This window comes from Acanthaster planci, linkage group LG18 (genome assembly GCF_054643075.1).
Source record: "Acanthaster planci isolate LZ-2023a linkage group LG18, COTS_SCS, whole genome shotgun sequence".
Classification (NCBI taxonomy): domain Eukaryota; kingdom Metazoa; phylum Echinodermata; class Asteroidea; order Valvatida; family Acanthasteridae; genus Acanthaster; species Acanthaster planci.
In genome coordinates this window covers 11,285,785-11,310,489 of record NC_141794.1, presented here as the reverse complement: position 1 = coordinate 11,310,489, position 24,705 = coordinate 11,285,785, and the positions used below count along the sequence as shown (strand labels likewise).

At 43.0% G+C, this 24,705-nt stretch overlaps 1 protein-coding gene across 7 annotated transcripts in view; it reads right to left on the bottom strand.

Moving 5' to 3' along the window:
• Positions 1 to 525: 525 nt before the first annotated feature.
• LOC110978700 (GREB1-like protein) overlaps positions 526 to 24,705 on the bottom strand; it is a 33,177-nt gene continuing 8,997 nt past the window's right edge. For 6 of the 7 annotated variants that reach the window (XM_087148752.1, XM_022233903.2, XM_087148753.1 and 3 more), the window contains exons 4-32: positions 22,248 to 22,424; positions 21,691 to 21,867; positions 20,880 to 20,963; positions 20,080 to 20,367; positions 19,617 to 19,967; positions 19,170 to 19,360; positions 18,380 to 18,515; positions 18,022 to 18,150; positions 17,312 to 17,449; positions 16,571 to 16,768; positions 15,876 to 16,059; positions 14,991 to 15,171; positions 14,237 to 14,373; positions 13,191 to 13,323; positions 12,533 to 12,739; positions 12,263 to 12,375; positions 11,898 to 12,154; positions 10,910 to 11,355; positions 9,901 to 10,113; positions 9,174 to 9,423; positions 8,888 to 9,024; positions 7,617 to 7,778; positions 6,800 to 7,004; positions 5,950 to 6,118; positions 4,869 to 5,075; positions 4,090 to 4,225; positions 3,520 to 3,751; positions 2,631 to 2,762; positions 526 to 2,383 (exon numbers count right to left, since the gene is read on the bottom strand). In XM_087148752.1, the coding sequence (XP_087004878.1) occupies positions 2,217 to 2,383; positions 2,631 to 2,762; positions 3,520 to 3,751; positions 4,090 to 4,225; positions 4,869 to 5,075; positions 5,950 to 6,118; positions 6,800 to 7,004; positions 7,617 to 7,778; positions 8,888 to 9,024; positions 9,174 to 9,423; positions 9,901 to 10,113; positions 10,910 to 11,355; positions 11,898 to 12,154; positions 12,263 to 12,375; positions 12,533 to 12,739; positions 13,191 to 13,323; positions 14,237 to 14,373; positions 14,991 to 15,171; positions 15,876 to 16,059; positions 16,571 to 16,768; positions 17,312 to 17,449; positions 18,022 to 18,150; positions 18,380 to 18,515; positions 19,170 to 19,360; positions 19,617 to 19,967; positions 20,080 to 20,367; positions 20,880 to 20,963; positions 21,691 to 21,867; positions 22,248 to 22,424 (5,537 nt within the window). In that variant the 3' untranslated portion in view covers positions 526 to 2,216. The remainder of the gene's footprint in view (positions 2,384 to 2,630; positions 2,763 to 3,519; positions 3,752 to 4,089; positions 4,226 to 4,868; positions 5,076 to 5,949; positions 6,119 to 6,799; positions 7,005 to 7,616; positions 7,779 to 8,887; positions 9,025 to 9,173; positions 9,424 to 9,900; positions 10,114 to 10,909; positions 11,356 to 11,897; positions 12,155 to 12,262; positions 12,376 to 12,532; positions 12,740 to 13,190; positions 13,324 to 14,236; positions 14,374 to 14,990; positions 15,172 to 15,875; positions 16,060 to 16,570; positions 16,769 to 17,311; positions 17,450 to 18,021; positions 18,151 to 18,379; positions 18,516 to 19,169; positions 19,361 to 19,616; positions 19,968 to 20,079; positions 20,368 to 20,879; positions 20,964 to 21,690; positions 21,868 to 22,247; positions 22,425 to 24,705) is intronic. The other variant, XM_087148757.1, reaches the window with a different exon arrangement.

Here is a 24,705-nt window from a genome sequence, read left to right as displayed (position 1 = left end):
TAAGGAAATTTTTTGGGGGCGCGACTATGAACCAAACCAGTTTACGAACGGAGGGGGTCCACTATGAATTCTTTTTAACATTTGAAGTATTTCTTAATGTTTAAGTGAAGTGCAGAAGCATGAGAGTAAGAAAAGTGAAGAATCTGGCTGCCTATAAGATTGGGAGATGCCGTAATTTGTTAGTGGGGGTGCGCAATGAGATGACGTCCAATCCCCTGTAGCATGCCTTAAACGAGAGCCGAAGTCTATTTTGGACTGTGTCATTTCTTTTCCTTCCAAAAGTATATACAAGGCCTAAATTATAGGCTCAACCCTCAAAAGGCTTTAATTTGCACAAAAAGTTCACAAGAGTTCCCCCACCGAAAACTTCGGGTTCGGGATTGGGAATACAATTAATGGGAAGATGCATTGTGAGGTCACAACACCAAATGAAATTATCCTGTTCAATATTACTCATGTTTGAAATTTGAGAAGTTCTACAGACTTCAAAATAAAAACTGATGTACAAGCAATACTCAAAGACAATTTTTGGTGACTTTTTAATACATTTATTAGTATACATGTATATATTCAAGTACACGCATTGTGCACACAGTCATTTCATTTACAATAAGCACTTGTTAATAAAGGGAACATTTGTTATTTTAACTTACTCTTTAGAAACACCGGTACATTTAATTACACTTCTGGGGCACTCATGCATCAAGTCATCATGAAGTTTAAGGGACAGAACATTTATCAAAAATATAGTCAGGGTATACGGTACCTATCCAATATCAGATGTCGAGCAAGATTCATTTTTACAACTGCTGCTGATCAAAGTAGCTGGTTTTAAAATACTTTCACTGTTGTTGTACATCAAGCCAATGAACGGAAAGGATATCCAGCTATGACAGGTGTTCTGAAACAAAAATAGGGTTTTTTTCACGAGAAGTCTGAAGTGCAACCCTGTCGAAAAACTGGAAATTTTTCAACAATCTCCACTGTCCAAGTTAAAGAAAACACAACAAGAGACCCATTAAAATGAAACACAAATTTCCCAAACCATTCCTTGGTTAAAGGCTTTTCAAAGAATCCTGCATTATAGAAGTCAGTTTTTTTCACCCACGTAATGCCCATTCTCATCAAGATGGCAAAGTGAGCGATGAATAAACAAAGTGAGATCAGTTTGCTCTTCCTATAATTCCAACTTTCAGTCTCGTGAAGCATCTTGCGTGATCTGATCACAAATTCTGAACACCTGGAAAAAAAGTTGTGGCACTTTAAATAGATCTGCAAATGTAAAAGATTCAGTCCTTTCTTAAATTAATGCCCCTTTATGGGTCTGCATTCCTCAGTTAAACGTATTTACAACTTTAAAAGGTAAAAGCTGATTAAAAATGCAACTGGAGAATAGTTTTTCCTGTATTTAAATTTAGGATGCAATAAAAAACCCTTAATCTTGTGGCAGTTGATGGAAGTGTAAATTAACAACATGTCCTCTTCAGCAACTTTGTAAATTGCCGAATTCAACACTGCTTGGATAATTCAATATTTTTTTTTCCGACAAAAAGTAACTCTAATTGAAACAAACCCGTCGGTATGGTTGCATTTATTTCCGAGCTGCTTCAAAGGTTTCAATCTGATAGAAATAACAATGCAATTGGAAATTACACAGTAATGCTCACATCAAAGAGGGAATGTTTGAACGAAATACAAGACTGTATAACAATAATTTGAAATTTTATACAATAGGAAAGATGCACACACACACAATTCTATACTTTGTAATTATTTCTAATGTTGCTTTTACATTTCTGACCCTTTCTCTGTGCGAAAGACACACAATACCCAAGAAGACGCAGTGCACTGAGTATAAAAAGGTCATATTTTTATATGCTTGGTTACAGTTTAATTTTCAGAGCCATTTCCAAGATGGATTTCCTGTGTAGTTTGTCTCTAACAACTGTGCCAACCTTTACGAAAAATCAACCCAACCACGATCTAATGCAAAGTGCTTAGTGCTCAGACTAAATTCAGAGGAATATATGAAAACAGGCTGATATGATGCTGGTCGCCTGCCAACTGCCCACCATTTTGCATGACTGTGGCTGGTACTTGGCCAAATGTTGCTCAGCCGTTGTACACGCAGCGTGGAGCTCAGATGCTAATACTGAAACGGTACACCAGTGGATACACAAAGTGCTTTCTGTACATTGCCACAAGACATATGTTCTTCAGTCGCCATATGTCCCTGTTAACAGAAAGAGCGGTCGATCCTCCGTCCTATTGGCCGTTTGGAACTCGTCCCTCAGACGGAATCGCCAGCGATCTTCCAGGTCCAATCGGACAACCTGACGACGGAGAGTGCTCCTGTCTGGGCTTATAAGGCAGAGTCTGGCACCTGGTGTGGCAAAGAACAAACAGAATATAACAACTGTCAAGCACCATTCCAAAAAATGCTATGTGAGAGCATGGAATACTCTGTTATTTAAAATCCTTTGCAAAATTCATCAGCGTTTTCAAAAGTCCCATGAAAATCAAAGAAAAACTATTGATATATTAACAATATTTGTATGATTTTCATTTGAATTGTCTAAATTTAACATAACAGTATTCTCAGGGAGTTTTAAAAGAAATGAAAGCCGTACCTGACACAAACTTGAATTGTTTCAAGAAGGAACTTTCCACAAAGGCGTCGCACATGTACAGGAGCAGACCGCTAAACAGGAGGCTATCAGGAGTGGTGTTGATGGAGTGAGGCCGGGAACTTACAAAATGGACTGGGAATTGAAAAATCAATGTGCTAGTTTGAGAAAAATTGTCACTAAATCTAAGAAATTTTCAGAGGGGAGTTTGCTTTGTGGGCTTCACTCCAACTGTACGTGGAGACGGCAGTGCTGGTTTCTCTTGAGAGCCAGCAAAGCATACACTGCTTGCAAGCACCCCTAAAAACCTAGGTATGAGTGAATCACCGCAGCCAATTTTCAATTGAATGTGCATAAAAACCACAGCATCTCTGCATCATATGAAAAACAACAACCTGAATGAGGGTGAATAGGGTCAACAACACCCAAATGCCTATAAGCAATATTTTCATTTCTTTTTACCTTACCTTATGAGGACATAAATGCCCAATGCCCATCATAAGATGGCAAGAAAACGTCAAAGTCTCTTGTTTGACCATTTGCTGTACTTAAGTCCATCTCAAATTCCAGTCATTCAGTCCGGCCCAAAATAAGATGATGGACAATGACAAAGAAAGGCTTCTGTTGTAGTTCATTAGGGTGCCATGTGACTCGTCAGAAGACTTGTGAGGACTCTTGATAAACTTGTAAGAGACTTTGATAAACTTATAAGGTTTTTAAATGAACTTGTAAGGACTTTTGATAGACTTGTGAGGGCTTCTGATGGACTTGTGAGGACTTTTGATGGGCTTGTGAGGGCTTTTGATGGGCTTGTGAGGACTTTTGATGGGCTTGTGAGGATTTGTGATGGGCTGGACTACAGTACTGCTTTTGAGTACACAGCCGTCCCTACCTGCAATCTCAGGCCCCAGATTGAGGTAGCAATCAACCAGCAGGACAGGATTTTCCGCATTGTTGACGGCCTGTGGGAAGAGTCGCTCACCACTCATGTTTTCCAGAAAGCGCTCGAGGAGATACTGGGGCGGGGCTAGGAGGGGTACCAGCTCCTCACTGTCGGGCGTGGAGACGTAGTGACGGAAGAGGATCTTACTTTTGGAATGCCCGCTCGCACCTGGTGATGAGGACTGTTGGATAAAAGGAATCTTTTGAAGGAACATTTCAACAGCAATTGACACTACAAAATCTGTTTAAATAAATTCTAAAATCAATAACAGCCTTTCACAACCTTCACAAGATAGGATCCTGCAGCTGGTCTACTTTGGCAGAATAAAAGCAATGGCCACCAAGATGGCTAACATGCACATGGCCTATTGTAACAGAGTTTCTCTCTTTATAAGCATTATCATTTCAATGCAGTTTCTCAGAACAAAAGATGTAGCAGGGCCTATCCAAGCGGTACAAAAGAACTGCCATCCAAGATGGCTGTGAAGTACATGGTCTATTACAATGGTGCATTTCCTACCTTTGAGCATGGCATCACGTTGACGTCATCACTTACAGGAATGAGTTTCTTCATGACCGAGAATCGGTTGAGCTGACAGAGGAGAAGTGAGCTGCTGTGAGCACGCAGGTTGAAATCCATGTCTTCATTAAAAAACCTACACACAGCAGGCAAAGAAACATGTATGCACGATTTCTGTTGGATATCAAACGTTCTTGTTTACTGAAATAGCAAACTTCTAAAATGGGAGCCCTTGATCCATTCTGTGCATAGACCACCACTGCTGGCACTCACACATTGCATTGTGGTAGAGTACTTCACAATTACTTTACAACTACTCACAACTACTCACAATTAATTCATAAGAACTCGCATCACAATCACTCAAAGGTACTCAAAATTCACAAGTATTCGCAATTTCTCAAAAGTACTCATAATAACTCGAAAAGAACGAACAATTCACAATCACTCAAAGATACTCACAATTACTTCACAAGTACTCATTATTTCTGACAAGTACTCATGTTACTTCATAACAACTCACTATCACATAATCACTCAAAGGTAGTCACTGTTACTCCACAAGTAAAAATATGTCACAGGTACCTTGGTCTCAATTTACGTCACAAGATATTCATTTGAACTACATGCATAATGAAGACATACTTTTGTTTTTGCCCAACTAGTAAAAGTATGTGCGATGACGAGTGACCAGTGCTTGCAAGTACTCCACTTCAAGAGTGACTGAGTGAGTGCTTATGTATCAATTACATCAGAGGCAACTTTAACATAACACTGACCTGTGGTGATCATACTGTACGTTTTGTGTCTCCTCCAGATTCAGAAAGACCATGTTGTACGGGTGACAGCGGGAGAAGGGCTGACCTTTGACCGTGCCCTTTGACCTGCTGGACCACTGCTGGAGGCCAATCACGGCGAAGCTACCCAGCTTGGGTACGGCCTCCACTTCTTCGATCAAGGCTTTCAAGGATATGAGGGAATCGATTCTGCCAAAAGTGAAAGCGTGAGAAAGAATTACCGCTAGAAACATGTCGGAACTAAAAATGATTTGGTGGGAAAAAAGCAATTGATAAGAATGCTCTGTTTACTCAATTCTTAACTTTTAAAATGCTACCAACTTTTACAGCACTTCCTATTACATTTCCAAGAAAAGGTATTTGTGGCTCAACCTAACAAAACGAGTCACAGGTCACCACAGCAACTTTGGAATTCTCGATCTTTAAATAATATTACATGGTATCAACAGGAACCCTCAACTTTTCATATCTACACTATGCCCATTTTTACCAGCACGCCAAAATGAGTTATATATTAAAACAAAGACCCCAATTTACTCTTTCTAATGATAACTAGAACAAAATTACTGAAAAAATGGACTTCAGGCTCATTTTGTGGCAATTGGCAACATGTAATTAATTATCCCTGACAATTGATTGTCCAAAGGAAGGTCAGAATAATTGATCATGAAAAGTAAAAATAACTGATTGCAATTTTTTGGGTATGTCATGTCTAGAAACACATGTTGGTGTTTGTTCTCACGAAAGAACAGGTCATGTGGGTAATTCTAACAACTTCAGGGTCCGAATTTTTCGTGTCCCTGTCACATCTGACATATGGTTTGTAAGTTCAAAACAAATTCTCTAATTTCCAAGAGTGATAAACTGATGCAAATTACCTGCCAAACAACTAGAAATGGTTTGAAATCAATTTCAATGATAAGTCAATGTCAAATTCCACAGTTCAGGTGAAACATGGGACACAGAAATGTCACACCTTTGGACCCCGAATTTGTGGAATGACCCACATGCGAGTCGCTCTCCCCAACAATGAGACCTTGAGTGACCTCGAGCAACCCCTGACCTTGATTCATTCTTGCCAGGAACACACTCATGCCAAGCAAAGCAGGAGTCGTCGGTGATGATGATGAACGGCCAGACTTCTTGCCGACTGACCCCCAACTCCTCCTGTCTGCTACGTTCCAGCTGCAGGTTGTTGTAGGCCAACTCCTTGATGAAGTACTTGGCGGCGCCTGTGGAGGCAACATTCGGAAAGGTTTTTCTCTTCTATTTCAGATAAACTCCGACGACCCAAAACACCGTCTTCTTGCAGTCTGATGACCAGGTCTAGACCGCCTTTCAACTTTTCCAGATTTGACAGCTCTGTGTGTTAAATTTTGAGGAGTGACTCGTTTGAACTGAACATTGGAACAAAGTCAATTTTGAATACTTGTGTTTATTGGAGTATGTCTCTGAATTGCCAACAGCAAATACACTGAAATTAAAACATCCTGAAGCTGAGTGTTTCCTCTTTAAAACCATGTAATCCATAAATTCTTATGTTTAACTGTACATTATTCGCTTCACCATTTTTTGGGGGGAAACGCGCTGTAGCTTGGAAACAGAGGACTCACAGCTGTGTACCATTATGGGCCTCCAACTGGACCAACGGAGGGCGCTACTTCCTTAGCAACGCAGGCTCCTTTGGCACTAACTGCGTTTCTCTGGTTCACAAACAACCAGGAAATGCAAGCATTGCAATCACATCGCTACCAACAACATGAACACTCCTGACCAATGTGGCTCTTTCCAACCCATGAGGGGGGGCTTCTGCTCAAGGCCGATGGTGACTTGCATTACAATATTCACTTGCACACTGTTTAAGGTGAAGTTCTCAGAATCAACTTGAAGTGTAAGTTACTTTAAGATCTAACCTGGTCCGGCATCGTTCACCACTGACGGTAGGACCAGGATGATGTGGTTGGGCCACTGTTTCTCGTAGGCCAGCGCGTCCTTCTGCTTGCACACCAGCACGTGGATGTGTTTGCTGCCCTCCATGGTATGGTGGAGGTTGATCAATCCGTGCTCATGCCGTCCAAAGGTCCACATGAAGATGGGCGTCTTAATGGCATTGGGACCCTGCGGGACGGCGAACAATGATCCGTGAACCACTGAGGGCAATGCCATGCAAAAGTGGAGATTTTGACATACTGCTATTAAGTTGATTATTAGCTGTACACTGAAGACCAAACAATTTTGTTTCAGAATATCTGAGTAAAATTGCAGCCAGCACATTGCCTTTTATTTCTTGTTTCATCTTTTGGGGAAAAAAACATGCGCCGTTTACAGAACAGTCTGACCTGAAAGTGATAAATTTCTGGTTTGCAGAAAGTGCCTAAAACATTGCTTAAAATTCTGAGCAATAAGATTTATTTCAGGGGATGGATTCAAAAAGTTCCTCGGACATTTAAATTTGATTCCATGATCCCCGTACTGATATGTGACACTCTCTGAGCAGGCTAGCATACTGTACTAGACTCGTACAAAAAAGTGAGCCTTTAAACGGAATGTTTAAGCAGCGCTATGAAATTGGCCCCAGCTCAATGCTAGGGCTCAGTTCCTTGTCTCATCTGGGACAAGCTTACCAGAAAGACAGTCAGCTGCAATCTTAAGCCAGCCATTAAAATTCTCTATTACTGCAACGATCCATTCTGGATTTTGGAAATGCTAGTCTTTTTTCCAGTCACTAACCTGTTCACTCATGATTGGCAATACCATGCTCATCATTTGGCCTGTCCGCTGGCTGAATACAAAATGCTTCTCTTGCTGGGGTGGGATGATAAACTGTAGCTCTAGATCTTTGCCAAATAGAACAGACGACAGCCGAATACTGTATGCTTTGGTTTCTCGAGCCTAAATTACAAACACAAAAACAAGTAAAGAGAAAACAGTAAAGATCTACAACTTAATATATAGAGCCTACCGGGCTGCACTCAATTTTTCCAGGGGGCCACCGAAAGTCGACTAACTGCGGCTTGTACATAGGTTGTGTATATTTCAAGATTTTGACGGACCCCCACTGGGGGCTACGCAGCCCCTCCAAGTAATACCATCGAGTTAACAAGTTGACTGCTGACTACAAGTTTACTCATAGTAACAGGTGTACCGGATTCTGCCACAATGAGCATACTTGTAGGAAATGAAAGGCTATTGTAATATGAATTGAAGACGTTGGCATCAACGAAGAACACGACAAATATCCTGCTGGCCGTGCGGAGGGCGTACACCTGTAAAATGCTCCTCTTCAAACAGACACCTGAAAGGTACAGCCTATTAAATATGTGCGCATGTGTACAACGCTTGACAAATGGGAACGCCCTGTGAAATTGTGTATGGGCGGCAGTCAACAGGTTAATTAAATTCGCACTGACCTCATTTGCTAGATCAGAGCTACCAATCTCACTTGACCCAAAATTACGATTTTACCTTAAAAATCCTTATTTCTGAAAAAAAATCCTCTTTTACACTGTTGCGTAACTTGGAGCTTGATTCGTATGGGAACGAGCAAGTGAGCACAGTAGTCTGGGCCCCAGACTGATTTTGCTTATACATCCATAGTTTACGTACTGCACACATGTAAACTGCACAAACGAAGCAGCAATGGACAATAGAGGGCCTCGTGGATGGACACTGCGTCATGCGTTTGCATGGCATTTCTGACATCACCGACGACTGATGTTACCGCACGAAATTGACTCGTGAAAAACATCAATTTTCAAGCCAAACAATAGTTAAAAATCTAAAATAACTACAATGCTTATTATTTTTCGTAAATTGTATTTTATTGAGAAAAATCGTAGTGCCATATTGTCACTGAAAGCATGCCTGCGGATAAAACATTGCATGGTTACTGATTTCAACCTACAAGTCAGAAATAGACCTTTCAAGGAATAACCTTTGGGAGTCCAGCATATTGCTCCAATTAAACATCTTTGACATGTATGACATGACAGGTGTATTACCTCCACAGCTGAGATGTCTTTGTAGTTGAGACACTGATCGCAGTGGTGGAATGCATTGTGGGCGCTGTACTTAGTCAGTCTGACCGACACAGTGGATGGCTTCTTGGGTCCCTCCGAATCACTGCTACTGGCCTTACCTAGAGATAGCAGGTGCAATCAATCAATTAACAGCTCAAGTACTTGATCTTTAGCATTCAACCAACCACGCAGCAAGCTGCAATTTGGTGCCAATAAGGACGGATGAAACTGCCTAACTAATCAAACTGGTTCTATTTGATGAACGTACCAAGTTTAATGTCCTCTGTCCATATAGGACTGTGGTTCTTGAATCCACTGTTTCTCAGGCTAAAATCAAACGGCATCTTGACCAAGGTGTCATAATCTGGCCACTTAATGGCCGCCGCTCCCGGCACATTCTCGTCACCAGAGGGCACTTCCACTTCCTCTTCCTCATCGATGACCTCGACCTCTTGCAGTCGGATCAGCATACGTGACAAGACACGCAGGAAATGAAAGAAGGTCCCCGTTTTGCCGACCTGTGGAGATGCAGAAACATCAGTGCAGACAAAAAAGTCCCCAGGAGTCCTCACAAGTCTATCCTCATGTCCTCAGACATCCACCACATGTCTTCACATTTGCATTACAAGTCCTCACAGTCAATCACACATGAGTCAAGTTATCTAGTGTCAGGTCAAGTTCAAACCTATTGAAATGAACTGTGATCAAAGCATTTTTTGGCCACTCGTTAATACCCGACTTGAGATTCAGACGTGATTTGATTTGCAGTTGACTTGATTCTTGGTGACCACAAATCTCACAAAGAATTTGTATTATCAACTGATTATTTTTTGTCACTTTGGGCAGTCCATACAACAGTATCAATTTTTAATATTTGGCAGTTCATACTACAACATTTAACAATGCCGTCTCTTCTGACAATCTATACAGTTACAAATAGCCAATTTTGTCACCACTGGCAGTTCATATAAAACCGCAATGAACACTTTTGTCACCTTTGGCGGTCCATACAACAGCAATCTGCGGGGATGGTAGGTGATGTTACCCTCTCCTTTCCGCTCGTAGTCGTAGTGATGCGGTTTGGGCTCCGTCCAGTGCCGGTAGTATGCGCTCTTCACCTCTGGATCTTTGCTAGAGACCGGCCTCAGTGTAGTGGACCACACGGTGTCACTGCTGGGTACCAGTGAGGCAACAGAATGGCCATTTTGCTGTAATATGATGAAAGTAAAATAACACCATCTTGTCGTTTTTTAATAAAAATTCCGCTAAGATCCAAACGTCAGGCATTCTAACCTTCTTGATCTGCCAACTTTTGAGTTAAATTCAAATAAAATCTGGTACACTGAGTTATCTGATTTCACATAAACGTAACAATTTGAATTCCCCAGACTAAAGACACTGTTGACACCTTGTGATTCAGGGCAACCTTTGCATAGCGACCACCATCTCTGGAATGGACTGGTTCCTTTGTGCCCTTCTTATCCATCGAAAACAGTGTATTGTTACAAGACATCTCTTATGTAACTAAGCAAAAGCTTGCCCCAAATCATGAAGGGTAGTGTCATTGGTATTGCAAATTGAAATTGTTATGGTCATGTTAATTTAAAGAAAGTGTACCAGATTTGAATCCCAAAAGGCTCATTGTCCTAAAGCTTCTCAAATTGTGTTGAATGTTGTAATGGCTGCTGCGATGTTAATTCTACTTTTTCCCTTTAAATCTGACTGGTCTGGTTCACAAAATGCATGCATGAAAAATGTCTTGCCTCTTGAAGGACTTGTGGAAGTGAAAATGAACACTCACAAAAGGTAAATAGGACAATTAAGCACTTCGAGAAATGAAGCTATGCTCAAGATACAATCTTTAATGGCCGGCTTATGCACAAGTAATTATCAAAGACCAAGTACAACCAATTGTCTGTTTTCCTGTGGAGGAATTCTATTTCATTTCATTCATTTTCAAATCTGTAGTGTTTAATCAATATGATACAAAATGACAGCACGAACCTTTTCGTGTTTTCCGCTGACCACCTCAAAAACCGACTGGGACACGATGACCAGCGGAGGGCGCTCTAACCTATCCTCCACGATCCTCTCGCAGCGCCCCAAACCCTCCACTTCTCTCTCCTCTTTGACCGGGCCGTTATCCCCCAGGTCGGACGCGGCATCCGTCTCGGGCTGGTGGGAAGGTGGCTCGGTTACCATGGGAACCGAACTCGTCACCATGCCGATGGACTCCAGGCTGGTGGAAGGAGGGGTGGAATGGACCACCAGCTTGGCAGGGGTGAGCGGCTTGCCCGGGGTGACGGTCGGTGGAGGGGAGCTGACGTTACTGGAGTGAGGGTCAGTCGGAGCTTGTTCTTTGTCGCTGCCGTGGGAGGATGTCGAGAGACGAGCCGTGGTGTCTGCTGCTACACTCAGCTTGGGAGTGGACCGTGCGCTACTTACAGCATCTATCGGACAGAAAACAAAAGTGTGTCATCATCCTTCAAACATTAGAATGTGCAGCCTTAACGAATACTGAAAACTCAGTTCACATGCAAATATAATGGAACTTGAAGCTAGGCACAGAGGGGAAAGGTCAAAGGGCATCACAACAACAAACAGACCACATGAGGTGGAATTTGCAGTTCACAGCAAGGTCATTTCCTAAACTCTGACCTTATCTGACGTGCTGCCGGCAAGATGTGACTGTAAAGTCATTTGTTGAACTTTACTTTGATTCAGTTAACATGCTGTTTGCCTGCGATCCCGGGTCATTTGCCGAACTCTGACCGGATTCAGATGAAAACGTCAGCCTGTGACCAAATCTCCCGGCCTGATTTAGGAAGCAAGGCTGTATGGAGATGGATGCAAGATAATCTCTGACATACTAGGCCTAGCCTTAACCCTAAGGTACTCCTCTTGTGTGGCTAGGATCTTCTATCAAAAGCATGGCCTGCCACTCAAACTAATAGCTAAAGGTATCAGCCAAGGTCATCCCCTGAACTCTGACCTGATTTAGTTGACATGTTGTCGGCCTGTGACCCCAGGTCAATGTGTAGCCCCGGCGGGACGGGAATCTCGTACTCCATCCCACTCTCGCTCTCCCCATCGTCGTCATCTTCATTGTCGCTGTCTTCCGTCACCGTGACGATGGGGTCGATAGCATCCACTGGGACGTAACGGCAGGCCAGGCCCAGCTCTTGCTCCAGACTGGAAAGGTCGAAGACGCCGTGGTTGACCAGCCGCAGGTCGACGACCCGGAGTGACCTATGATTGGTCAACAATTGGGCAACAAATCAGATTGGGTAACAAAAAGGTCTCCTCGGAAACAAACAGATGGATAAGCTGTCTTTGGTCGGGGTTTGCTTTACCTACCTGGGCATCGTTTCTCCAGTAATGGTCTTGTTTGTCATGACGACGATACACGGTAATCCATCCAGATCTTCATACGTCTGTGGCTTCCAAGACGGATCTGCACCTCGCCAAGTCTGAAATTATAACAAATACATTTTCATTTTTTCTAAACATAGAACAAATGGATTTGGGCAATCTGGTTTTATTATTAGTTGATGCATGAAGGCACCCAGTTGGAGACGATATATATCTTGTACTTTTAACACGGCTTTCTTCGATAGCTACACCCACCTGAAGTCTTTTCAAGAAGTACTCATCCACAACCAACTCCTGATCGCTGCCGCACAGCAGGATGTCCAGCCGATACTGAAAGCCCAGCTTGTCCCGGACGGTGCGCAGCTTGTCGTGCGCAAGAATGGCCAGCTGGGGACATGGGATGCGCAGCAGGATCATGTGACCTTGCCCACTGTCACTCTCCAGAGGGGCGGCGATGAGATCCTGGAACAACGTCGGAAGCAAAAGTATTTTGGAGGGGATAGTGTCTCCGTGCAAAAGTGGTGTCCAACAGTGACAAAAGAGAGATCTGACTAGACACCAGAAAATTTGTGCACATTCTGACGAAAGCGCATGGCATGCAGTGTGTCCCCCTCATTGCACGGCAGTTTATCCTGTTCTTGTTTGAAGTCCACAAACACAACCGTTCTGATTTGTTGAGAGAGTAAGACATAAATCCAAGAAACAATTCGAAAAATTCTTGCTAGCAACCTTCCCGCATCCTCCCAAATCCTCAACTTCGCTAAAACCTGATAGCATATTTCTTATCCCAGAACTTCCAATGCCCACCTGGCCCCACATAAATTAACACTGGCTGGGCCCTACCTTCCCCTATCCTACAAAATCCTTGAAACATTTCAGTGCATTTTGTAGGATCAAAAAAGGTTATAATTACCTGCAGAATCTTGAAGGTGATGCTGGTAGTGTCTTCCCTGATCTCAGGAATACCAGCTAGCGACATGAGAGCAGCTGAGTATTGGCGGATCAGCAGGTAGGTGCAGACCACCATGCTGTGAAGCTTGGGGTACCTGGAGAAAGACGATCGGCACCTCCATGAAAACATTCATGGTAAACCATGACAGGGGCACAACCGAAGCTGAACAAAGCATTTGATCTATGCTCACGAATCAATGACTCCTCAGGACAGCATTCGGGAAAGGAATAATGCAATTAACAAGCAACTGTCGGATATCACACAATTTTAGACAGGGCAACACTTGACCATTTTTGGATCTAGGATATGGTGGGTTTAAAGAAATCATGCCATTTGGTTTTTTATTGCTGTGAAAGCCACATATCTGTGCTTATGACCATCACGCAGTGCTAAAAGAGTTAGCACAGAAATTCTCACAGGTAGGAGGTTTGCGGAGACCCCATGTGGATCATCTCTTTTGTGAGTATGTGTGGTTCTGAAAAGAACCGGTACTCTACATTTTGTACAGTGAGTGCTCTGTCCGTCGTCAGGAGTCTCCTGACGTCTCTTGACTTGTGACAGGGTGACCGGTGTTGTGTTGCCGTCAGGAGTCTCCTGACGTCTCTTGACTTGTGACAGGGTGACCGGTGTTGTGTTGCCGTCAGGAGTCTCCTGACGTCTCTTGACTTGTGACAGGGAGACCTGTGTTGTGTTGCATTGTGTTGTGTTGCGTTATGCTGTGTTGCGTTGTGTTGCGTTGTCTTGTGTTGAATTGTGTTGTAATGCATTATGTTGTGTTGCGTTGTCTTGTGTTGCATTGTGTTGCGTTGTCTCGTGTTGCATTGTCTTGTGTTGCGTGATGTTGTCTCAGACTTGCAGGGACTTGTGGACCCAGATACCACACTGCCACTAGGATATTTCAGATGGTGTATCATTTCCTTTATCCTTCCCTATCAAAGAAACTGACTTCAGACATGACAATAAGGAACAAATTTGACTGACTTTGTAGCTGGGTTCATGTACCATACCTCCGTAGGAGTGATTCCACCACAGTCTGGTAAACATTATCATACTGCAGCAGCGGTGCTTCGTTGCTCCAATACAAAGTACTACAATACTCATCAATACCAAAGTAGGTGGTATCCACTTCTGACTGGGGAGATGACTGTATGAAGAAAACAATGTGTGCAGAGAAAGATATTTCACATACATTATGAAGACACCATAACTTTGTGCACATTCAAATGAAATCTCTCCATTATGTGCATTCTGGTATAAAGACAACTGCATAAAAACGTGATACAATATTATAACTGATTAGAACAAATGCTTGTATAGAGAGGCATGCTGTGTACATGATTAAGAACACTGCATGTTTGTGCACATTCAGATAAAAGTTGGATTGTGCATCTCAGCAGTTACTAGTGCAGTAACTGCATTAAAAAAACACAGATACAACATCACAGTGAAAAGTAACAAATGCATAGAAAGACCTTTCTTATACTTGCACATTGAGGAGAAACACAGGGAGCTTGTACACATTCAAACGAAAATTAGTTTCAGTACCGTACATGCACACACTAACTCTCACAAGTAGGCCTAATAGCAGCATGGAGGCATTTACTATGCCTGAGTGACAGATGATGTTCAGATGGCAAATTGCACAATTCGCCCGTATGACATGAATACAAGCCATATCTAATCTCTCCTCACTCAAACACAGCACATGTTGCCAACAGCTCGTTAGATCCTCTCTACGTTTTTAGACGCACTGTCACGGACCTGTTTCAGAGCTGAGGGCATGTAGATCTCATTCTGTGGAGGGATCCGCGATTTCTTGGTCTGCAGGTTGTAGGGGAGACCCGAAACTTGGAGGGTCAGGATGTTGGGTGCGTCCAAAACATCCAGACAGTTGGTGTAGCGATGAACAATGCCCCCCTGCTGTTGCTGACTGACCGAATACCTACCCAACACACGTGTTAAAGTTATAATAGATACGATGAATGTTTACAATGGCAGTGGTAGAAATAATGTCATGAGGTGGCAGATAGAACATTCCACCCGCCTCATAGAATGGAACATCACTGAACATCAACGTTCTGATGGAGTTTTTTTAATGCAGTTCTTTTAAGCGCTCCTTTGTTTCCTATTTGTCCTGATTTCCAGTTTTCGTTGCGCCACTTGAGGGCATTTCAGTGTCTTGTTCATTTCTATGTTATTGCTGATTTGCATATCTACGAGCAAAAGTGTGATGTCATCCAAAACAGAAAATCACAAGTGCTCAGAAATTTGGTTACTTTGCTCTTGAAAATTTTACTTAAACTGTATACTTTACTGGTGTTTCACTTCATGACAGAGGGCAAGTGAGGAAAATTTCCTCAGACATATTTTCAGTGAACAAATTTTGAGTTCAGAATGCGAACAGAAACCCCCTACAATGAACAATGTCTTCCTGTTATGACCTCATGGCAACGGAGCCCTCATTTGTCAGGAAAAGCATTGAAAACTCCAAAAAAATTTTAAAGTCCACTTTTTTAGAACGAGTAACAAAAGAGATGTCAGATCTTTCTCGAAAATTTAAGTGGAGTAGAGAAAATAACACGTACAGAAAATGTTCCTGAAGAAGTCCCCGTCACGAATCCTTAATAACAATGCCTCTGAACAAACCTGGAGATATCTAGATGGGCCTGGTCTTGCACCAGGACAAACAGCGTGTGCGGCATGATCTTGACCTTGCTGATAAAGTTGTCAAACTTGGTCTGGTTCTCCGTGGAGGTGTTGCACTGCATGACATACTGCTCGGCTGTCTTTCGGTTGTTGGTGGTTGTCAGTCCCAGATCAATGAGCAAATCTGGCAATGTGGGGGAAAGGAAGACTTCATCATTCCAGCGAGCCCATACTTTGTCAAAACGCTGCACTGCACTTGAATTTGGCTCAGCTTTTATGACAGTGCCAATCCTTGCTTGCAACAGTGGAAATTTTTGTTCACGTTTGCTTTGACGCTTAAGGCAAAAACTTAAAAAGCACAGTAACGCACCATACTAGGAAGAGAAAGAGCAAAATGTTCAGAGAGAGTACTGCGCACTGTACAACATTTACAAATGGTGGAAAATCGTGCAATGCTCCCTGTATGTTAAGGATTACACAAACAGGTTTACAGCAACGTTATTCTGCTAGATATATCAATGTACTGGAAAGATAGCATCTTAAAGGACTAACTTAATATAAAGGTCCATGGGCAAAATAATTAACTACCAATAACAAGTGAGAGAATGGAGAAGCGTAGATTCCGGAATAATTTTGGAGTAATAATTCAACATAAAACAGCGACGGTATTCCGGAAGATTGCCTGTTGCACTTACTGGATTCGATGAGCCTGGAGACGGTCTGGTGGTACAGCATTTGAGATGGCGGGACGATGAAGAGCAGATCCACCTTGATGAATCGACCCAGATCGAGAGCCATCTGATCCGAGTCGGCGATAGCGCACACCTGGGACAGGATCTTCATGGCTGTGGCAATCTGCTGGGGGTGGAGCTTAAATGGCTGGGGGGCGTACTCTGAAAAAAAAAATCACACAGGACTCTTGTCAAGCATTGGCTGAATGATCACCGCCACTTGGTGTATTTGTATGATACTGTCCAATATCCATCAAACTCCAACAGTAGGATTTGCTAGGTTTTGGCAGGTTTGGTACCACACCCAATAAACTTCTTGTTGAATTTTGTGAGACTTGGAATGAAAGGCCCAGGGAGATGGTGTTGGATTCTGTGTGAGTTGGGACACACAGGTCACTGTGTGCAGTGTCTGGCTTGCTGTACCAATTGTTGGACTATGCTTGATTTTGTCAGGTTTGGTACTGTTCAGTGCAAGTCATCCTATACTGCGTAGACCCATCCATACCATATCACTCAAACTCCAACGGGCTCATTCTGTTGGAGTTTATCAGGTTTGGTACAGGGACCTGCATGTACAAGTACATAGAGAAGTTTATGCACCTGTTGGAGTTTGGCTCAGTATGCTCTCTAGTGCAAGGACCCGAGGGGTTAGGGTTGAAGTCCCATTTTGTTTATTGGGCCACCAGCGAGAAAACAGTTACCGACCTTTCATGGTGCTGACTTCCATCTCCAGAGCCACATTCTCCTCTGTTCTCTGGAGTAACTCTCCGTTGAACGGCACAAACACTTCTCCTTCCAAATTGCCTGAAAACGACTCCAGAAGTACGTCGATGTCGTGACCGACTATGGCAAAAAAGAGATACATGCAATATCAGGCGACAGTTGTAAGACAGAAAACTCCAAGCAGAGTTGTTGAAAATCTTAACTTTTGTCTCCATTTCAGTTCCATCCTTCAATTTCACGAATTTAGTCCTCATCAATTGCAGCTTATGCCGCTCCAATTTTTTAATGTAGGAAAAACGGACTGTCACATATGCGACTAGGGGTGGAATATTTTCACTTGGTTCCAAAAGTGAATACTAACAAGTGATTCTGTAGTGGGACTCTGAACTGGAGAAGAAGCCGAGTTTTTAAAAAAGGCTACAATATCAATCAATCACCAGATTTAATCACTGACATGCAGGCGAATATGAGGGTAGACTGGTGACCTGCCCTCATGGAGGGAGGCAACAGCCTCCCAGCTCCTGGGATTTCATTGGTAGTTTTGTAGAGTGATGAATCATAATTTCATCCAAGTCTGATTCCCTGACTTCCGAGCTTGACAGACGAACGCATGCATTCAGGGAAACCAACCACCCATTCAGACCCTCTAGTGCTTTAACAAAACGGTGCCCTTTAACAAAAGCACCACCCACCTGGGCTGTTCTTGCTGAAGTGATTGGTCAGCAGTTGTATCTTTCCCGTAATGATCTCATAGCTGATCTCCTTGAACATCTCTGGGGTCGATAACCTAGCTTCTAACAGCGCCCTCGCCTGGCGACAACCTGCCAACACAAAACAGTTCCATCTAAACAGCCTGGAGAATACAAATAATTTACATCAAAAGCAAAAAACAAGATGAGAAAAATGTTTTCACAGACTCTAAAATGACTGCACTGGCTTTGAAATCAGAAAAAATTAGGTTCGGCAGTGCACAGAGATATAAAGAGAAAACTGATTCAATGTCTTATGCGCTTGATACTCGGACTTCTGTCAAATGCGATGACGCCTTACCGACAACAATGATGCAGAATTCCGTGCCTCTCTGCCTGGAAACGTGGATGATGACGTAGTAGAGTGAGCGCTGTTCGTTGGGTCCCATGGCAACCTGCATCTTGAGGGTTTCCGAGATGCCTTCTGCTATGGAGCTCTGTCGGTGAAAAGTCAACGAAAAAAAGTCAGTCTCTTTTAGTCCCACTCTAAAATCTGTTGCGCCAACTTTGATCACACTAGCTTGAGATATTTCCTACGACCTCGAGCTGAAAAATGTCATAGGAATTAATTTTACGGCTGATCAGTTTTGCTCACAGCAGCAAAGTCAAATTATTAAGGACACAACTACAACATGGCCGAGCCGAAGGGATATAAAGTGTCCTCAGGTAGTCGCCGAATGATCCATGTCTGACCACAGAGAACAGCCAGAGATCACAAATGCTGATTTTTATTGAGGCAGGAAAAACCAGAGAACCAGGATAAAACACTTGTGGCATGAGAGGGAGCCTACCATCATGGCTTCACATATATGAGCTCTACTGGGAATCCAACCCAGGATTACAGTGGTGAGAGGCGAGTGCTGTACCCACAAGTCACCATATCACCAAATTTCCAAACCTCACTGGGCTGCAGTCGAAGAAACAAGATGTCACTACAGTCATAAATATCCTACAAATCTAATACAAATTTCTCACAAGTGTCAGCTAGGTGGTCAATTTCATTGTGAAAAATAGCCGTGGTATCTTGTAGTTTTTAGTTGTTTGGGTTGGTTTGTTGTGTAGTAATGCTGTTTAAGAGTGGTTAGACTTACCTGAGCAATGACAATTTTCACCCTGCCTTGGGATGTCGCCACTGCAAGCTTGGCGAGCAAGGGAAGCTGGGCGGGGGCAACCGTGGTGAATTGTGGGATATTATGCTGACCCCCTAGGTCCTTGATGATTGTGTCCTGGCGTGCTTTCAGGAGGGCAAAGTCTAGTTCCTCTCTGCTTGGTATGCGATCACCTAAAAAGGAAATCACACTCAACTGATTAAAATGGACTCAACCCTCCAACAGCTATGTAGTACTCATATGCCTACTCACATTTGAGAACATTTTGTACTCATACTCACTGAAATTTACTCAATTGCGGACACAGTGTTGTAGTACCCATGACTGCACTGAAGTGCTATTTTGCAACTCATATTTGTTGAAATGTACACACATGACTCAAACATTGATCGGCTTTTAACGGTTTGAGGAGTTAAGACAAAAGCTTACCGAGTTGAACAAAGTACTGGATCATGACCAGCGCCATGGTCTCAAAGTTGATGCTCTGCATGCCCAGCAGGCCCAGGCTCTCGGCCATGTGGGCCAGGACCGGCTGGGTGGGTTTGAGGCTCTCCCGGAACAGGGGGCTGACCACCAAATCGCACACGCTGCCGTGGAAGATGGGCACGCTGCCCGCGCAGTCCAGGAGGACTACTTTGGAGCAGCAGGCCTCGGCCAGACCCGGCGGCACGAAGGAGGTGTCTTGTAGCCCGCTGGTAAGTGGCGGGGGCACAAAGTTGGGTGGGTGGAGCGGGGGCGGGGCGAGGGTAGGCCGTTTTGGGGGGTGCGTCGGTGAACCATCTATAAAGATTCAAGACAGTAAACGCTTACAAAATCTTTTTTTTAAATAATTGTTCATATGCTACTACAACAATGATTACTTGAGCTGAGAAATTCTAACTGATGCACTTACTGCCTCGTAAGCGTTCCTCATCCAAGCTGTGGAAACGATGTCTCTTCTTAATGGGCTGCTGGTGAGAACTGGACTCCCCTGCCTTCACCAGTGGCGGGGTCCCACTTGAATAGAGATGGGCTGTCTTACTGGTACCGTGGGTAGGGGCTGATGTCTCGTGGGGAGGCGTCGTCCCGTAATGGTTGATGGTTGCCGACGGCGAAGTCTTTGGTTGAAATGCAGACGAGGCCTGGTTGCCGTGGTAACTGATATTGGCAGAAGGGCTCATGACCTGACGCGGTACTATCACTGTCGGGGAAAAGCACAAAAGTCTTTAAAAAAGTTTCAACATGTCACTCGAAAAAATAACAGGTCTTCAAAATGTGCATACATGCTTTAAGTTTGGCATCAAATGCAGCCTGATGTAAGCGATAATAAGCAACAGACAACCACATAAACAACAATACTACAAGGGCTTGATCAGTTGATGATGACATTGTTCTTACAGCCTACAAAGCAATGGATACAATGCCGCTGAAGATCGCTTCACCCAGCAAACACAATATACAATGTTTTACTTCATCAAACATGCACATGCAATTCAAACATCCGCCCACTCAGTTTTTTGTCGAAGCGAGCTCTGCCCACTTTGTTCACAATTCATCAGTTTATTTCCGCAACAAGATTTTCTTAGTTAAGAGGAGGCACAAATGGGGCTTGATTACAAAAATTAAAGAGGAGACAAAAGAAGTAATTCAATGCACTGAATTCAGCAAGGTGCTCTCTTCGGCTCTCTGAGTTGCCAAGGGAAACCAACTTGCCTGATGTTTGAGACATGTTCACGTTGGGGGGTGGAGTTCCCACGTATACCCCCTGAGAACCGGGGAAGCTTGTCTTGCGGCATTCTTCAAGAACAAGGACAACAAACATCTGGGTGACCACACGGAACTCCATTCAGGTACATACAGACTGCCTAATATGGATGTGTGGCCTATAGCTAATTTGCATGCATACATATTCATGAAAACCAGGACACTCCTGAAAGAGCAGTGTGTTTTAGTTTATTTCCTTTTTAACAGTATATGCTCTGTACAACCCTCTAAGAATCGGTAAAGAAGCAGTTTTGACCCAACCACAATAAGGTTTCACAAGCCACCAAATACACCCAAACAAGGAGCTGAAATAACCAATGGTGTCAACTTTCTATGCCGAGGGGAGCTAATATCGACTATCTAACAAGATTCTCGGGGGAAGGGGGGACGACACATAATGGTGAACAGACCAATGAGAATTCAGCCCTTGATCATGAATATGCATGAGGCAAGTTACGATAACATTACATGAACATGATGGCACTGATGCAAATGTACCTCGAAAGAAACGCTTGTGGGTTCAGTGTAGAAAATTTGTTTATGCAGGGGTGGCAATGTTTTTTGTTACCCGTTTCACGCCGGGATTCTTTTGACCGTGACTGCTGGGCTGCAGTATGCCCAGAATGCAAAGCTCTGTCCAGCAGCAAGACCACATTGAAACCGCAGGTGCATGATGAATAGAATGTATGTGTGGTAATGCACTAATCCTCACACAGAGCCATGGCTGTGGATGGCTCCTGGTATGAAAGGGTTAACGTACCTTTCCAGGGTATGTTGGGACCCCTGACCAGTTGGCCTTGCTTGTTCCGCACCAGGTAGTACTTTAGATGTTTCTGCTTTTTGGCCTGAGTCGTTAGCTTCAGGTTGATGTGGTGAGAGAACTCTGTGAAGTAACGGAAACCTTTCTCACCGCAACCGACACAGTTACCACTAAATCCTGCGGCACAAAAAGAGAGAATTTGAACATCTTTGAGAAATGCATATTTAAAAAGGCCAGTCAGAAGATCAGACTAAAGGCCAGTCAGAAGATCAGACTAAAGGCCAGTCAGAAGATCAGACAAAAGGCCAGTCAGAAGATCAGACTAAAGGCCAGTCAGAAGATCAGACTAAAGGCCAGTCACAACAGACAGGGTGAACAATGAAGGAATGCTTTTATTGCAGTTCACTTGAATAGCTTGTGACTTGAATTCAGATTGGAGATCATGTGTTGGGCCTGTCGAGTCTTGAGACAGGGGTATCAAAAAAAACCACTACCAGTTGGAGACAATGCTCCACATCCCTCGGAATCTATACTTCAGGTGAAAGTCTGCAACTTACCAAGCAAAGCTAGCGACGTGCTGGGGTCAGGCAGGAATCGCGCATCCACTGCCGCCACCAAGATGTTCTCGGGCAAGTACGGAGACTTGGTCCCCACGAGAACGAAGCCCTTGGGCACGTCAAACTGCCTCTCACTCAACTCCGTCAAGCGAATGTCCGCACCAGCCTGACAAAAACCTGGGAAATAGCAAAGTATCACACTTATTGCTGGAAAGCGAAAGGCGTGTAGATGGCTTAAGTCTGTGCCCGAACAGTGCAAAGAAAATGAAGTTTATGAAGAAACATACAGCATACATGTAGCAGGTATTCATTGATTTTGAACGGCCTTCTATTGTATTTCAAAAGACACTGCAAACAGTAATTTCTGTTCTGGGGACAAGATGGAAATTAAAAACCTACTACAAATAAACACATTTTCTCAGCAAAAATAGTGTTGAGTGGTCTTGCTACACGTACCAAACTGCCGTATAAGCAGTTATTTTTACAAGCATGCAGAATAATTTTTGACATTCAAATAAAACAAAACAAACAAATCAATGAGGCTAAATGCTGCTTGAAGTGCTTTTCAAAGTCTGAAAGCGAATTACGCCAAATAGAAAGGACTAAACACTGAAATAAAAAGGCCCATTAGCATTAAGCATTTACCATGACTACGTGCTATCAACCAGTCGAGTGCATAATTGTGAACACCACTGGCATTCAACAACATACACATATCAGTGATTTCTAAATTCTACATTTCTTAACGCCTATCCTCCTACAGGCAGACGTCCACAGTAACTAGGGAAAAAAAACTGCATAATGTGACATGTACAAGTGTGAGCACTGATGCTTTTATTGTCGATGACTGTGCCAGGTAAAGACAAACAAATGAAGGACCCAGCAGAATACGTAAATGGTCTCACGCATCAGCGAGCAATTCTCTCCTCTCGGATGCTGTGTAGGCATCAAGTGATTAGGGCTGTGCCAAATATCTGAATAATTGATCGATTTTTGAATATGCAAATGTTATTTTTCCAATTTGAATATTCAGATGAAAAATTCATGCAAAGGAGGGGAAAATTTTCTTTGTTTTAAGTGAGAAAAAGTCACCATTGAGGTCTGTTTCAAGCAGATTCAAATGAAACATCAGAAATCCTACAACGACTTGAAAAGGAAATTATTTATTAAACAATTTGAAAGGATTAGAAATTTACAACAAGGCAAGAAGTATTGTTCATCTCTTAAATCTTGCTAAATCGTGGCTAGAGATACTCCTAGGTGTACTCTTAGATTGATCATTATGTAAAATTGTGTGCATTATTGCCACTGATTTTGTATAGGTGGTTTGCTCATCAACAATCTGCTGATTGTTGATACAACCGATGCTGGTACGACCGAATATTCAGATATTTAATCAAATTGAATGTCGAGTATTCGAATAGTGAATTATTTGAATTGACCCACATGATATCAACCAAAGACATCGTTATCACTGATCAATCCCCAACGTCGTGTACGGACATGCATACGGGTGGGTGCACCACGGTAGCCCAGTATGACAAAATTAAAGCTGACAGGACATCATTTTGTACGGTACATCATGCTTTTGGAAGCCGAGAATTAGCAAGAACAGTTTTCAAAACTGCTGTAAAACAGCCTGGAACATTACCACATACATGTATGGGCATAGTGACATTTCTCCACTGAAACAGCAATTCTTTTCCTAATTCAACTTTACATATCTCAAGTTGGCAACGACAAATTTTAAATCCCATCGGTACAAACATGTTCTAGAACTTCTACTTTATGTCTGTAGTCAGGTGTTTTTTGCACAGCCAATCAAATCTTTGCAGTTGAAATTTTCCATGACTGTTTTTGTTCCATATGCTGCAATGTTTAAGAAAAGCACCCCGTATAAACTTGGAAACACTCATACCAATCCGTTGCAGACTGCTAGAACAAGCCTTGTGATTGGTCAGATTGCACGAAATTTGTGACGTAATAGGCCGTCCAAATATGGTAATACTCCAGACTGAAAAATACATGTAAATTTCCAACCTTCAAAAAGAATTTGACAAATTCAGACTGAGAGGATCTAAAATAAAGTGTAGATGTACATCAGTCTACTGGAAGTGGATCACTCCATTTTTACTGACATTCAAAATTTGAGACGTCTAGGGGAAGTACTCTCATTAAAGTTAATTTCATTCATTTTCAACAAAATTCCACTTTCAGGCACCAGTAGGCAGGAGAAAGGCAATAAATTAATTAGTGGAAAATCCTCCTTAACGTTCCTGGTGAAATAGAGCCCCAAGTTGAAAACAGGAAATGGAGGTAAAACCACCCGGACTGGCTTCCTACTCGTCCTGACTTAATAGCATCTCAAGGACATCTGTACCTGAGCACCTGGCTACCCGTCAGACAGTCTGCGTTGGATCTGTCAACCATTACGGAATCTAAGACCTGACTAATACCC